At 41.5% G+C, this 15,245-nt stretch overlaps 1 protein-coding gene across 2 annotated transcripts in view; it reads left to right on the top strand.

The window, feature by feature from the left end:
* Timeout (circadian regulator timeout) overlaps positions 1 to 12,543 on the top strand; it is a 210,896-nt gene extending 198,353 nt beyond the window's left edge. For both annotated transcript variants that reach the window (XM_076441354.1, XM_076441353.1), the window contains exons 21-28: positions 5,632 to 5,731; positions 6,672 to 6,806; positions 9,009 to 9,218; positions 11,010 to 11,294; positions 11,447 to 11,554; positions 11,620 to 11,793; positions 11,969 to 12,082; positions 12,174 to 12,543. In XM_076441354.1, the coding sequence (XP_076297469.1) occupies positions 5,632 to 5,731; positions 6,672 to 6,806; positions 9,009 to 9,218; positions 11,010 to 11,294; positions 11,447 to 11,554; positions 11,620 to 11,793; positions 11,969 to 12,082; positions 12,174 to 12,397 (1,350 nt within the window). In that variant the 3' untranslated portion in view covers positions 12,398 to 12,543. The remainder of the gene's footprint in view (positions 1 to 5,631; positions 5,732 to 6,671; positions 6,807 to 9,008; positions 9,219 to 11,009; positions 11,295 to 11,446; positions 11,555 to 11,619; positions 11,794 to 11,968; positions 12,083 to 12,173) is intronic.
* The last annotated feature ends 2,702 nt before the right edge of the window (positions 12,544 to 15,245 follow it).

Here is a 15,245-nt window from a genome sequence, read left to right as displayed (position 1 = left end):
AATTTCCTGTTTTCACGAGAACCTGTAGTATATCATAGACGATATAAAAAAAGCACAACCCGAAATTCGATTCATTTAAAATTATATCTTCAAATGGAAATTCTCGTGAAGAATGACAAATTTTCTGTTCGATAAAGTTGCTCGCAGTAAATATGATCTTCGAACGCTTCATCGAGCAATTCATGCCAGCAGAATGCGACACGTGATCTCATTCTTTTATCAGCGATCGACCAAATCGCGACGCACCCCCATTTGCGTTTTCATATACCGGGTGATTCTGGGAACTGGGACAAGTCACTGCTCTTTTTTTAAGCTTTTACTTCATTAATATGTATGACTTCATTAATTTTTTACGTATTTTTATATGTTCCAGCTTCCTGCGACATTATTTTTTATGTGGATCCACCGATGCATCCGCCACGCGCGGTTGCACTTTATTCTTTAATGCAACTCTATTTTCTTGTTAAACCAATCCCGATCCTTTTATTATCCTGCGTATAAAGAGATATATGACAAATCAGATTGAAAAGAATTTTTCATAGTATTATAGCATATTTTTTTTATATTTTCACTTGAAAAAGGAGGAGTAACTTGACCCAGAATCACAGAATCACCCTGTATACCGGGTATCTCTGAAATCGTAATAAAAACTGAAGGTGCCCTGATATCTCGATGGCAAGCAGAGCAGTGCAGCACTGTATGTTCCCCTGGAAAGCACGCAAGATTTATTGTAAAAATTGTTTCGCGCAACAAATCCACGAATGATTGAAATTCGTGATGTTACGAGGCTCACCCTGTATATCGGAGCATCCGTAGAACCGATGGGCTCTAGCCTACCGTCACCGAAACCATGAGGGAATCAATGATTTAGAGGAAGCGCGAGAAACGCGGAGGGTGCGCGAGAGCGGCAGCATCCCCCAAAAATAAGGTTTCGGATTGGCGTCACTGACGGGATGAACGTATGCAAAAAAAAAAAAAAAGAAAGAGAAGAAGAAGGAGAAAGAAACGAAGAACCGTAGCCGGAGAATTGCTGTAGGAACTGTAAATTCTCGAGAGACAATTTCTCGGAGGTGCTTTCTGTAGCGTGTGCTCTCCTATAACCAACACAGAGAAAGAGAGAAAGATGGAGGTCTCTCTGTCCCTGCGTGGATCACGACTTCCGCTGTGCCAGCAAGAGTTTCGTCCCTCTTTTGCTTCTGCTTCTGGTTCGCGCAGGGATGAAAGTATCTCAAGATTTTCTCCTGTCAAGTGTTCCTTTCCGGCGTCCCTCCGATCCCCCCACTCCTCCCTCTCCAACCCCCCTTACCCCTTCACTCTACGCGAAACGCTATCGCTTTGTTTGCGTTTTCCTTTCAAAGGAGCGTATGAAGATTTTGGACAGGAAGCTAGACGTCCTCGGTTTTCCATGCGCGCGGATATGCATAACGTGCACGCGTGTGTGCGCGCCGCGATTGTCTGTCATCGACCTTTCGATTTCTCAGTTATTGGAACCGTGACAAAAATCGACGAGCTGTGTACTGTCCGCATAGTCGGCCGTGAAATATTCGATCACCGGCGATATATTCGGTTCATTCTATTCGACCTTGGTCTAGCTACTCGGTGGTTTAATTTTCCGCTGTAATTTGGGGATTGTTTTAATTGTCTTGTGTTATTGTTTCATGGTATTTTCTGATTCGCAGGATGAAATTGAAAACTGTTGAAAGATTCTAAAAATTGAAGATGTCGATAGATAAGTTCTCCTCTATTAAGATCATTAAGGGAAGAATTATTTGTTGCAATCGATGCGGACAATTTTTATTTTGCATAAAGATCCGCAATCTACTTATGGTGTATTATGCAATTCATTATCGATGGGGCTACCCCCTCCCGGCCGGCCAGGAGCGCGATAGTGGGGGTATTCTAGGTCGTAAGCAGTGCTAAGATATTGGCCTAGTTTTCTCGCTCATGCGCGGCGATTTAGCATCAGTAAAGTAAAATTCTCGATAAAACAGGATACCTTGGTCACCCTGTAAAATTTTTTAAATTTTATCAATGAAAAAATAATGACTAGGGTTTTATTCTGTACGTTTACAATTACACGTGTTTATGTAGTAACGAGCAGATAGATTGTTGGAATATAAATTGGCAAAGCTGGTCCACAGAAAGAGAAATGCAGTTCATTGACGTTTCAGAAACGCAACGATACATTTCCTTCGGTGCTCACCTGGAATCGTGGCGGTAATATTAAAATTTCCGTTCACGAGTTTCCAGACCGGCTTATTCGCTTGAGCGCGTTATTTCTCTTCCGGTACCTCCTCCTTTTCACAAGCTCTGAGAAGCTATCGCTTTGTTTGCCTCTTGCCCTACGAAACACGTATAAACATTTGTATCGAGCGTGAAAGTAAAGAGCGGTACGCGCCAAGCGAGCTTAACCGCTCTCTTCTCCCTCTACCACGAAACTGTACAAAGAGCCCGCACTGTAAGAATGTGAAAATGTACACCGCTCGGGAAATAATTCCCCTCATTTTTTCTGCCATTGAAGGTCCTCGACGAAACGCGCGACGCTCGGAGACAAATCAGCCGCTCTCGAACAGGAATACATACAGTCACTCTCGTATTTGATCACACACGTCCTGACAATTCCGTGGAAAAATCGTCGCGTGAAGCACGATTGCTTTCTGGCCCCCTCGCTTTTGTTTTAACGTCCTTCTCGTTATTTTAATGCTGCAATTTTGTACGTACACTATTATCTAGGTGTGCCCACAATTATAAAAGTGGTCTAAATTGAATCTCGATTTAAATTGGGTTGCTGAGAGTTGAATAGTAATTTAGATCTAAATATAATGAGATTGAATGTTGAGTTTCGGTTTAAATTGGGTTGCTGATAGTTGAATATGAATTTAGATTTAAATATAACGTGTCCTGCGTGGGGCAACAATTCGAAGGGGGTTAAAAATTTCGCTGACGAAAATCAGCAAGGTCGATGGCGGCGAGATTCATGGTTATCTTCGTCACTCCGTGGAATCTAGGCAATTTAGCACTATCCCTGAGCGAGGCATCCTTCCGTTTGTTGAAAACCCGGTTGGACAACATCGTGGTGGGACACCTTGTAACGATAATCTTGAGACATTACCTGGTCTAAGGCGACTGGGGTAGCTGGGAGCACGTGCGCCAAAGAGAAATAGAGGGAAAGTAAGAGGGATGGATGGGGGGTAAGGCGACGATATATCTGACTACCGTTAAAACGGTATTACCCCACTTCGAAATTGACGATTAATCATAGGTGTGCACCCGCTGCGCCGCCGCGTCAGGAAAGGGAGTTGATTGCTCTCACACCACTGATTCGAGGGGCGAAGTCGGCTGTTACCCCGTGTTATTGATTCCTTGACGGATTCTTACACCCCCGAATCTCGAACCCTTTAGGGATTCAAGCGAATGTGTTCCGCTGGCATGATGCATCGACTAATAAACGCCTACCCACCGTGGAAGAACCATTCCGATTGCTTAGTTTCGCGAAACAATCCGTTACCCAGGTACCGCCTCCTCTTTAATCGCTGCTGATCCAATAATCCTTGTTGCCAGATTTATGCAAATTAGGGGAGGCAATGAAGCCCCCTCCCCTTTCATATTTCTTAAACATATGTTTCTTTATATGTCTAATGACTGCAAGTTGAATTTGAATTTAGATTTAAATATAATTTATAGTAAAATCGAATAGCTGAAATTGAAAATTGTAGGAAAATTTCAAAAATTGAAGATGTCAATACATGATCTCTCATCTATTAAAATTATTGAGGGAAGAAGTAATATTCTGTTTGGTTTCTATTCCTTGCAATCGATGCAGACAATTTTTACTTTACGTGAAGATCCGCAGTCTAATAATGATTGAAAGTTGAATTTGAATTTCGATTTAAATATAGTGATTGGAAGTTGAATTTGAATTTCGATTGAAATATATTGATTGGAAGTTGAATTGTAATTTAGATTTACATGTAACGAACGAAAGTGTTGAATTTCGATTTAAATTGGGTTGCTGGGAGTTGAATTTGAATTTACAATACATTTAAATGTAATGATTGAAAGTTGAATTTGAATTTACATTATTTTTCAAATGTTCATTCTCGGACCACTTTCATAATTATGTGCACACATCGCCTCTAGCATGACTAGTGGAATTCTTGAAGTCGGTTTTGAAATTCCGCTCTCATAGGATAAAACAGGTCCGGACTATTGGTGACCCGACGTCTGTTTGCGCAGCTCGAGAAACAATGGAACAAACTTCTAAGCTGTGTTTGCGCCCGGTGCCCTAAGTCTGTCGGGTTTGACAATGCTCCGGGAAAATCTATTGAACCGTAGAGGGACGGAATAGCTCTCCCTGGTCGTCTAAAGATTTAGCTACGCAAATGAACGGCACGGAACACACAGATAAAGCGAGCTAGAGGGAGAGAGAGAGAGAGAGCGAAAGGAGGAAGAAGAAAGAGAAGAAAGGGGATGAGACGTATTATCGATTCGCCGGGGGAAAATCCATGAAACTGGGTCTTAGTCGACGGAAGCGTTTCATTTAAATAATTTCATGCGTGGGTACCTCTCATTCCTCTAAACTGAATGCCGCGGCGGAGAGGGTCTGTTCGGGGCCGGGGGTGTTCATTTGACATTCATTTAGTCGGTGAAGTCGCGCGACGCTACGCGACAGCCATTTAGGACAACCGAGCGAAATCCTCTCGGGGGAGGTTGAAACGTAATCATCGGAAAACAAGCGCCTTATTTTTTCCCCCTTTATCTCTATTAGGAGAAATAAGTGCTCCGAATCTGGGAATTAGATTTTACACTCTTCTCCTGTTATTCTTTTTCTTCCCTTACCCCCACCTCATCACCAGACTTATTTGCGTAATAAATTGCTGCTAACCTCCCACTCCCCCCAACCCCTAACTAGGGGGTTGTTTCTGAATGCGTAGAACGCAAGCTGCAGGGCACTTCAGAAAGGGATGAATTTAATTGCTGCATGCAGCTTGTGGACAAGAAATTGCGCGCCTGGATTTATAATATAACGAGAAATTAAAAATTTCGACCGCCGGCAAGCACGGCGGCGCCGCCATTAAACTTTTCCGTTCCGCGGCGCGTCCGTTAGTTCTTCCGCGTGCTACAAATTCATAATTGCGGCTCTGTGTAATTAGATTTCGATGTTGATCATAATCCAAGCCGTTGATTATGCGCTTTCGCGCGGAATTCAATTTTTATGGTCAATCGACGGGTTGGAACTTTTTGTGTTTCACATTAAACGAAATAAAAGTGGCGAAGCTTCGGGCAAATTTAGATTCAGATGTGGACTAGGGTTAATACATATACAAACTTCTTCTAAAAATAACTTAAACTTGAAATCTCCCGCAATTTAAAAATCTCAAATTAATTTCCTACAAAAATTAACTTAAAATAAATTGATTGTACTGCATCCATTTCCATCAAAAGTTCCATCCAAATTCTAGTATTAACTTGAACAATCAGTTCATATTAGGCTTGGTAAGAAAATAAATATGGATATAAATAAATGTAAATCCAGCCAAGACATCCACGAAAAAGTCCAACCTGTTAAGAACCGCTGTGACACGACGAGCACGGTTATTTTTGTTGTTAACTCGAGGAAAATTGTTGCAGGCAGTGAAAAGCGAGATCCAGAAGAGGCTTCCGAAAGAGTGGTCCGAGGAGGAAGTTGCTCAACTCGAGGAGCTCTGGCAGCTACGTAAAGATGACGACGGTAATTTTTGAACTTTCACCAGACGAGTGCCACAAGTGGACGATACCTTGATAACAGTCTAGGAATTTTACGAATGCCCGGAAATTCATTAGCACGAAGATTCTCGAGATTTAATTAAACGCTGGGCATCGGTAACGGCTGGTTATAGAAATAATTTGGAGTCGATCGAAAGGAACAAAGAATACAGTGTTCCCTCTATTGATATGACTTTTTTATCCCCACTACTAGGGGTTCCCCCTTGGGCGGTCGACCGCGCTATAAAGAAATTAAGGTATTAGGGTGTTTAAATTGGGGTTTTATGATACTCGACCTATCATTCTCGGGTATGGGATTGCATTTACCTTGGAAAGGTTATCCAAGAAATCTATGTTCGGCAGACACACACACCTAAAAAAACGTAGTACCATTTCGTTTCTCGAGACTCTCGATACGCCCGAGGTTCTCACCACAATCGCGGGAACACTGTAATATCCTTTGCCGATCGAATGTTCGGGGGTCTCGTAAAACTTGCTTCATTTCACACAAATTGTTTTCTCGTTGACCCGCAAAAGTTTCGCGAACATGTTGCAGACTACTCTTCCGATCCTTCGCTAATTCTTGTTAGATACAAATAGCAGAGAATTACTCGGAAGGCGCGTGCAAAAAAAAAAAACTAGAATAGGCGACCTCTGAAAGCGTCGTCCGCCGACGGTAATTTTTTAATTGAAAAGGGAACGGGATCCGTGTATTGTCGTTGCCCGATGCGAATCGGCTGTCGGGAGCAAGCAGGTCTCGCTTATCAGAAAATGGATTTCCTTTTCACTAATTTAATTCCGGCGGGTGGGGTGTAGAGCGCTGCTTATTACAGCGAGAACGCCTTCGGGTCTCGGATTGAATCAAGGTTTCGTTCCGTTCACCGTTGAATTAATGCCGATACGATTTACGGTTGTATACAACACAGATCCGGTGGATATGATCTTCAATGGGCTCACGATAAAGCGGCCGAAGCCAAAGATCAAGGAGAAGCTTTTGGAATTAGGATTGGCCGCGGATCGAAAGGAGCTGCGCAAGAAGCGGTCCGGCAAAAGCAACCAAGGTAAGCGTGTTCACTCTCCCTTTCTGTCTTTCGTTCAACCTACCACCCCTCCCCGCCTTTTTCCATCCCTCCGCATCTGCCGACAGTCTTCTCAATCTATGGCCGTTTGGCTCTCTTTACTCCTCTCCCTTTTACCAGCCCTTTCTCCGGGGTCTCAAGCGGCTCTGAAGCACTCCTTGTTCTGCCCAATCCTATCCCATTCCATTCGCATCTGTCTTTCTTACTATCCTCAGATTCTGCGACTATTCCCATTCGATCAGTCTTCTGCTAATACGATTGCCAGCGACTGCATAGACCGGAGGGGAATAAAAGCATCGGCGGAGAGAGAGAGAGAGAGAGAGAGAGAGAGAGTGAAAAAGAGTGAAAAAGAGAGGGAGAGATGGAAAGAAACCTCCCGGCCCCGGGGAGGAAATGAAAGGGGAGATCAATTTGTACCGAATCTTCTTGTAGAACCCTCCTACCTCGTTCTTTATGATCCACCAGCACCAGAGAAAAAACCTTTTCGCCTATATCGTCAGAGATCAGGTTATATAGACTTTGTTTTCTCCTAGCCCTCTCTGTCCCACGATCCAGCACAACACAATCGCCGAATTAATTGGGTATACCCCGGAGATTCACCCCCACAGATAATTTAATAGAAAGATTCCCGTTGCCATAGTTGTTAGAGAGACATATCGAAATCCTCCAGCGTTAATACCCCATTTTGTTAACCCTATTCCTGGTGCTGCCGAGATCGACCGTCACGCGGGTGATCGAACGACCCTCCCTCCCTGTTTGTTTACGGGAAATTGTTACGAAGCATACAATCTAGAGATTCGATCACGATTTTAACCTCTCGTTGCGTTTTAACGAGTCAGACTTGCGACGAAGATGTTAACGAAGTAAATGAAATTTGAGTCGTTTGTAATCAATCTTTATGCCTCTGAAAATTTGTAAAAAAGGGCAGACTAAATAATCCGACAGAATTTAGTACAATTTTTATTTATTTTACACAGGGTAAATTCGTGAACTTCCCGAAAGGGGGTGGTTCCCGAGACCATTTCAAGCGACGTTTTCCTTTGCAAAAATGTTATCCGCGGCTTTGTACTAAAAATTGCATTTTACTACTTTTTAACGTGGGTCTTTATTGAAAACGTATAAAATACTGGTATGGTCCAATATTAAAAAAGTTGTCGTCTTTGTAAATGTCCGAATATTAGTGGGAGTCACAGTAGATTGGCAATAACACTCTGCGTCGCATCGAATGTTATGAATATAGACAACACTATTGAAATAACGTTTGCATTTCTGCCTCGACATTGCGCACGAACGGGAAGCCCCGTCTCGGCCAGACTCGTCGCGGAATACAAATTTGGTTATTTAATATCGGAGAGGACTCGAATTCTGCTCGTAGTTTTCAAGGCCCGGCGGGGCCGATATGACTGATCCCCCTCTCTCCCTTGCTATTACGCGATTCTACAAATTCCATATTTATTATGGTCGCATTGTCCTTCTCTGTACGCCGACCGTGTGTCCCATCCCTTCCTCCCTCACCACCACCACGCTCACCGGCGACTTATTTTCATTCAATACGTTACGATAGATCGCATTGTACCCGTGCACAATATACAAGGTTAAGAGATGAAGTATAAAAGCGAAGCTTTGTCTCGGCTTACGTGCGGTATTGAAATAACGTTTCCACGCGCGCGTTCCTAGTCGTGGTCGGAATGCGATTTACCGATGCGAAATTTTTGCTGCTGTTTCCTCCACTACCGCGGAGATCCGGAACGTATTTCAACACATTTCCGATTCTGGAAAACTCGTCGATACTTAACCTGTGGTGATTTCGAAATACAGTGTATCTAAGAAAAACACTCGGATCCGTGCTGTTTCTTAAATCCTGTAGCTCGAAATACAGTTCGAATAATATCGTGTTGAGTGGGATTTTCATCAGAAAAGTGCCACAAATATATATTATAAAAAGTAAAAACGTTTTGTAATTGGACAAGTAATGGTTCACAGTAATTTCAAGCAATTTTTTTCATCGCGTGGAATAAAATCTGCTAGGGAATAATTGAAAATTTCGCTAACTATACAAATGAGATATATTTGCGCGAGAGTATTCCCCACGAATTCGGTGTGCAACGGTGCGGCGGCGTCTGTGATATCGGAAGAATCAATACCGACGAAATTTATATCCATTTCCACGTGCTCTGTAAAAAGGGAAATCGTCGTGGGAAACACGGTCTGTTAGTAATTCAGACGAGAATGAAAGCAGCGACGAAGAAGCTGGAAAATCCTCGAGACGTGGCAGCCAGGCTCCCAATAAACCAGCAAACAGGAAAACGAAGACGAGGAAGACGAAGAAAGAGCCAGCCGTAGTCTACACGGATGCACAATTATCTGGACTCTTGAAGGATGTCATCGAAAAAAGTGAGTAACACCGTGTCCCCCTTACTTTTGTCAGCTTTCCTGGAGCAGAGCACCGGGTGATTTATGGGTAGAAAATTCCCGGCAACAACTTCGAATATTGTGCAGTCCATTCTCGCATAGGAGGACAAATGTGACCATAATTATCGAAAAGTGGTCTAAAGAAATTGAAAGTTGTCGGAATTACAGAGAAAATGCTGAAAGTTCTATTTTCAAAATAGTGTTTCACCTTTAAAATAATATGATGTGAATATATACATATACAGTGAGCCACGAAAGTATTCGAGCGCCCTTTAAAACAGAATAACTTTTTTATAATTGTGCCAAACGACCTGATTTTTTTACAATCAATTAGAAGCATTGGTTTATGAAAGTATATGCAAAACAGATTTTTCATAAATTATAATTTACAAGGTTATACATACAAAAATAAAAAAGGCATTTTTTAAAACTTTTTTTATTTGTGCCCTCAATGTAAATTTAATTAAATTTCATAATATATAATGAATTTCACTTATAAGATATAATTTTTTAAAGTTGAATTCGATACACTCATTTTTTTAAAATTTTGACTGGACCACTTTCATAATCATGGTCACAAATGTCCTGTAACAGAAAGAGAAAGAGGGTAGAGGCCAATGGTTTTGAAAAGAATCAACCGGAAAAAGTAATGACATGTCAGACTCTCCTGCTTGCGGTACAAATGTAGGCTCCCGCGCGGGGAGTTCATACCCCAACGGATTTTCAAAAGGATATCCTTAAAAAACGATCTCCTCGCCCCTTTGTGTCAAGCCAATGTGCTTGTCACCTATCAGAAGAGGAAGATCCTTTGGTCCTGTGCTAACGTGTCAAAGAGGGAACACGCGTTCTTCTAGAGTGTTCTTGAAATTCGGTTTCACCGCGTCATGGACAGGGTATTTTTCTTTTTCGAGAATGATGCCCCGCGCTCCTTCGCCAATATTAACTAACGCGCGGAATTGCGAATTCCGGCCGCGAGGGCGGTGAAATTTAGGGTATGACATAGTTTCGTTCGGGAAATGTTTCGTTAGATTCCTCAGCTCGTGTATTTATGAGAAAAATTGCTAGACGGAATTCGAAATGGTGGAAACGTTTAATTCGTTCTCGGCTAACCCTCGCGTGAAGGTTGAACACGGAAAAAGTGCTGCTGTCTAATTCCTTTAACACTAAAACCTACCTCTGCTAGTCGAACGACGTGTTTTATATTTTTCATCTTACAATTATTGAAATGAAGAAGTCGATTACATGAAAATTGATTCGATAAATTTCTTTGTCCAAGCACACATTGCAATAAAAATTGCACAGAATCTAAATAAACGGAGCTTTGTCATTTTTGTGAGCTAAATTATACTTTAAATAATTTTTGTGAGCCAAATTATATTTTATACGAATTTTGTATGAAAGTATATTTTATATAATTTTTGTTATCACTCGGTAGAGAGGTTTAGTGTTAAAATGTTAATTATTATCTTACTACATTAGAAATACAGGAAGACGTGTATTGATTTGAAATTGAATTTTCTACCTGAATTGCAACACAAGCTGGGGTGAGATAAACATTTAATTTCTTGTTGAATATGTTTAATAGGTTGACAAAATAAAATATAGTAGTATACATTTAAATTCTTCAAATTTTTTTACTGTCAGAAATTAAATCTGCCCATTTTTATCATAAATACATCAAATTCGTTGTCTAGTAATTAATAATAAGAATGCACTGTAACTATTACAGTTCCATGGCAGATGTATAATAACAAATTTTTCCCGGTAAATCAGATATGAGCGTAGCTGTGGAATGGATTAAGGAATCCCTGCAGGATATCCTGGACGATCGAGACGAGGAAAGCACCGAAGGTATTCCCTTAGTCCCGCTGACAGATTATTCGTCGGCCGCGATGGATTCGCCGAGCTTTCAAAAGCTTCTTCGGGCTATAGGATTCACACCTCCGTTTGATGAACAGGAATCTTATTGGCGTATACCGGCTAATATGCTTACCTCGACCATTCAAAAGCGTTGCAATCTTATCGACGCCGCATTGGCCGGGAATTTCATTGCTGAAGGTATTAGTCCCTTTGTATTTCATGCTATTTCTCAATTTATTCATATTAATCGTTTTCAAGCTATTCTCCTTCATACATACCTCGTTCCTTCATACCGTTTTCTCACAAAATCAATCTCTTTTTCAATCTTGCCGAACATCAAATTTGAACAGAACCAAAACCATCCCCTCGCAAGATCAAATCGGAAACTGTCGGAGACAGCGAGAGCGAGGACGATGTTGACGCATTGGAGACCATTAAAAAATACTTTGCCTCGAAAGGTACGTCCCTAATCGTTCTAAATCTATCGTCAGACGTCTACAGAATTAGTTTCTTGCAACTTTAGCAACAGAACGAGAGGAGGAAGCAGTGCCATCTATTTCGCTGGACTCTGATTCCGACATCGAAATTCATGAAAAACCGAAACCAACGAAAAGCTCCAGGATGCCAGCGAAGTCGAGCGGAAAGTTGGTCGTAATAAGCGATGAAGAAGAAAGCGTTGCAACCCCTCAAACAATCGGTACGTATCAAACTATTTTAGAGAAACAGCTTCAGATAAATAAATTTGGATCGATTGACTACTAGAATCTTCTAGAAACGTACTATTTTCTCGAAAACAACTTATATATTTTTGGAAATAACCAAGATGCTTTCTCGAGACGTGTATAAATAAATTCGAATCGATTGATTACTAGAATCTGCGAAGAAACCAACAGCAAAAGGAAAAGGGAAGCGTGTGACATTGCTAGTGGAATCTTCCGATTCTGAACGGGAGGATCGCGGTGCAGAGATCAACGCCGAGGACACAGGTAAAGAAAGAAACTAGAGTGGAACGAGCGAACCAGCATAGAAGAAGCGACACTATTTAGTTCTTGCTCATTAAACGAACATTTCTGTTAGACGACGGGAAAAGAAACCGGCCGGACAGTTCGGGGGACGAACGTGGAACAACGAAAAAACGTCGTCTGTTGGACAGCGAGGAGGAAGACGACCCATTACCGTCTCAGAACACCGAGGTGAAACACGCTAGGTTGATAATTAGCGACGGCGAGGATGAAACGAGCGAAAAACAACGCGATCAACCGGGCTCATCTCGAGCAATTATTAGCGACGACGACGATTAGCGAAAGCCAGCGACTGTCGTCCTCTTCAAAGAAATTATTTTCTTAACCGAGTATTTTTTTAAACTATTTTCCGCGTGATGCGTGATTATCCTTATGTACTCCTTTGATAAATAAACGAATCTACCCAATAATAATTGTTTTATTAGTTGTTCCTAGAGTGCGACAAATGAATCTTGCCGGATCTTTCACAGTGTGGCCAGAATGAAGTTGGTTTCAACTTCATTTCCCCCTCCAGGCTCTCCACCTTATCCCCTTCCACTATCCTATTCCACCGTTCAGTCCCTATCGCGCACGCGCAACGTGTCTTCCATTCGCCTCACTCTGCCTCACTCTATTCTCGTCGCGCAACGTGTCACATATTACTCTGGTCATCAGAGAGGGGGAACTTGTATTCCCCCCGATTCCTTTTCGATTACCCCTGTCAGGCAACACTGATATCTTTCATAAGACACTATGGAAGCAGCAGTACGAATCATCTGCTCAGTAAAATCTCCAAGTAGCGCCATTCCACGTAGCGGCGAAACACCCAAACTGGTTGATAAATTATCTTCGGTCGGTATCTCTGTAAGAAACCAATGGTGGCGCCATCTGCAGCGAACGATTCAACGTCTTCAGCCACCTTCTTCTTATCTCACCATGATATATATTTACAATATTGTAAGTTTTTTGTGAAAATAAAGAATATTAGTTGCAACTATTATTGTGTTCTTTTTTCATCACCCTATACACGACTGATTAACATGAATTGGATTCTCGTCTGGTCTTCTCGTCTTCTTAACGCCTTCGAGGTTTCTGAAAATTTTTAACTGTCTGACTTGTCGTTAAGTTGCACTACTGAATTTCGTGCCACCTCCTACGCTATCATAATCTCCTAATACAAAGTTCAAATTCCGAGATTTTCGAAAATTTTCGCCAATTTTCGACCGTCTGACTTGTCGTTGACTTGTACTACTGAACTTAGTGCCACCTCCTGTGACGTCATGTTCTCCTAATACAAAGTTCAGTTTTCGAGATTTTCGAAAATTTTCGCCAATTTTCGGCCGTCTGACTTGTCGCTGACTTATACTACTGAATTTCGTGCCACCTTCTGTGACGTCATGTTCTCCTAATACTTTCTCATTTTTCGAGATTTTCGAAATTTTTCGGCCGTCTGACTTGTCGCTGACTTATACTACTGAATTTCGTGCCACCTCCTGTGACGTCATGTTCTCCTAATACAAAGTTCAATTTTCGAGATTTTCGAAAATTTTCGCCAATTTTCGGCCGTCTGACTTGTCGCTGACTTATACTACTGAATTTCGTGCCACCTCCTGTGACGTCATGTTCTCCTAATACTTTCTCATTTTTCGAGATTTTCGAAATTTTCGACCGTCTGACTTGTCGTTGACTTATACTACTGAATTTCGTGCCACCTCCTGTGACGTCATGTTCTCCTAATACTTTCTCATTTTTCGAGATTTTCGAAATTTTCGACCGTCTGACTTGTCGTTGACTTATACTACTGAATTTCGTGCCACCTCCTGTGACGTCATGTTCTCCTAATACAAAGTTCAATTTTTCGAGATTTTCGAAAATTTTCGCCAATTTTCGGCCGTCTGACTTGTCGTTGACTTATACTACTGAATTTCGTGCCACCTCCTTCGACATCATGTTCTCCTAATACAAAGTTCAATTTTTCGAGATTTTCGAAAATTTTCGCCAATTTTCGGCCGTCTGACTTGTCGTTGACTTATACTACTGAATTTCGTGCCACCTCCTGTGACGTCATGTTCTCCTAATACAAAGTTCAATTTTCGAGATTTTCGAAAAATTTCCTCGAAAATTGAGAAAGTATTAGGAGAACATGATGTCGAAGGAGGTATTCGAATTTCAGTAGTACAAGTCAACGACAAGTCAGACAGTCGAAAATTTTCGAAAATCTGGAAAATTGAGAAAGTATTAGGAGAACATGATATTGAAGGAGGTGGCACGATTTTCAGTAGTACAAGTCAACGACAAGTCAGACGTTCGAAAATTGGCGGAAATTTTCGAAAATCTCGAAAATTGAACTTTGTATTAGGAGAACATGATATCGAAGGAGGTGGCACGAATTTCAGTAGTACAAGTCAACGATAAGTGAGACGCCCGTAATTTTTCTGAACTTAAGTAGTGCAACTCAACGATAAGTCAGACGACCGAAAATTTTCGGAAACCTCGAAAACGTTAAGAAGACGAATAGACGTTAATAGAATTCTGCAGTGTAGGTTTAGAAAGAAAGAACACATTAATAGTTGTAACTAGCATTCTTTATTTTCACCAAAAAAAATTACAATATTAAACGTGTATCGTGGTGAGATAAGAAGTGAGTCGCTGAAAACGCTGAATCGTTCGCCGTAGATGATGGCCCCAATGGTTCCTTACAGTGTTATCGATCGTGGGTAATTTGACAACCAGTTTGAGCATTTTGCCGCTACGTGAAATGGCGCTAGTTGGAGATTCTACGGAGCAGATGATTTGTGCCGTTGTTCTCGCGGCGCCTTATGGGAGATCCTGCAAGAATTAATTTATCGCGCTATGATTATCGCTATTTTTACATTTTTCCTAAATGTAAAGCAATGTACAGAGTTGTAAAAATGCGTACATTGATCTATTTAACTATATCTATAAACAGCGCAACCATAGAATTAATTCAATCCCGATGTTATTTATTGAGAATACTGTGGAGGTATCGATCGAATAAGTTAGGCACGACAGTAATAATCCTAGACGCAACTTTTATTTAATATTCTCGATGTATGACAGGAGACCCGAAGTTGTCTCTACAACAGTTAGCGAAGAAGTGTTCTGGCAACGTTTTGAAAAACCCTCT

This window comes from Lasioglossum baleicum, chromosome 16 (assembly GCF_051020765.1).
Source record: "Lasioglossum baleicum chromosome 16, iyLasBale1, whole genome shotgun sequence".
Taxonomy (NCBI): domain Eukaryota; kingdom Metazoa; phylum Arthropoda; class Insecta; order Hymenoptera; family Halictidae; genus Lasioglossum; species Lasioglossum baleicum.
This window is presented reverse-complemented; position numbering and strand designations above follow the sequence as displayed.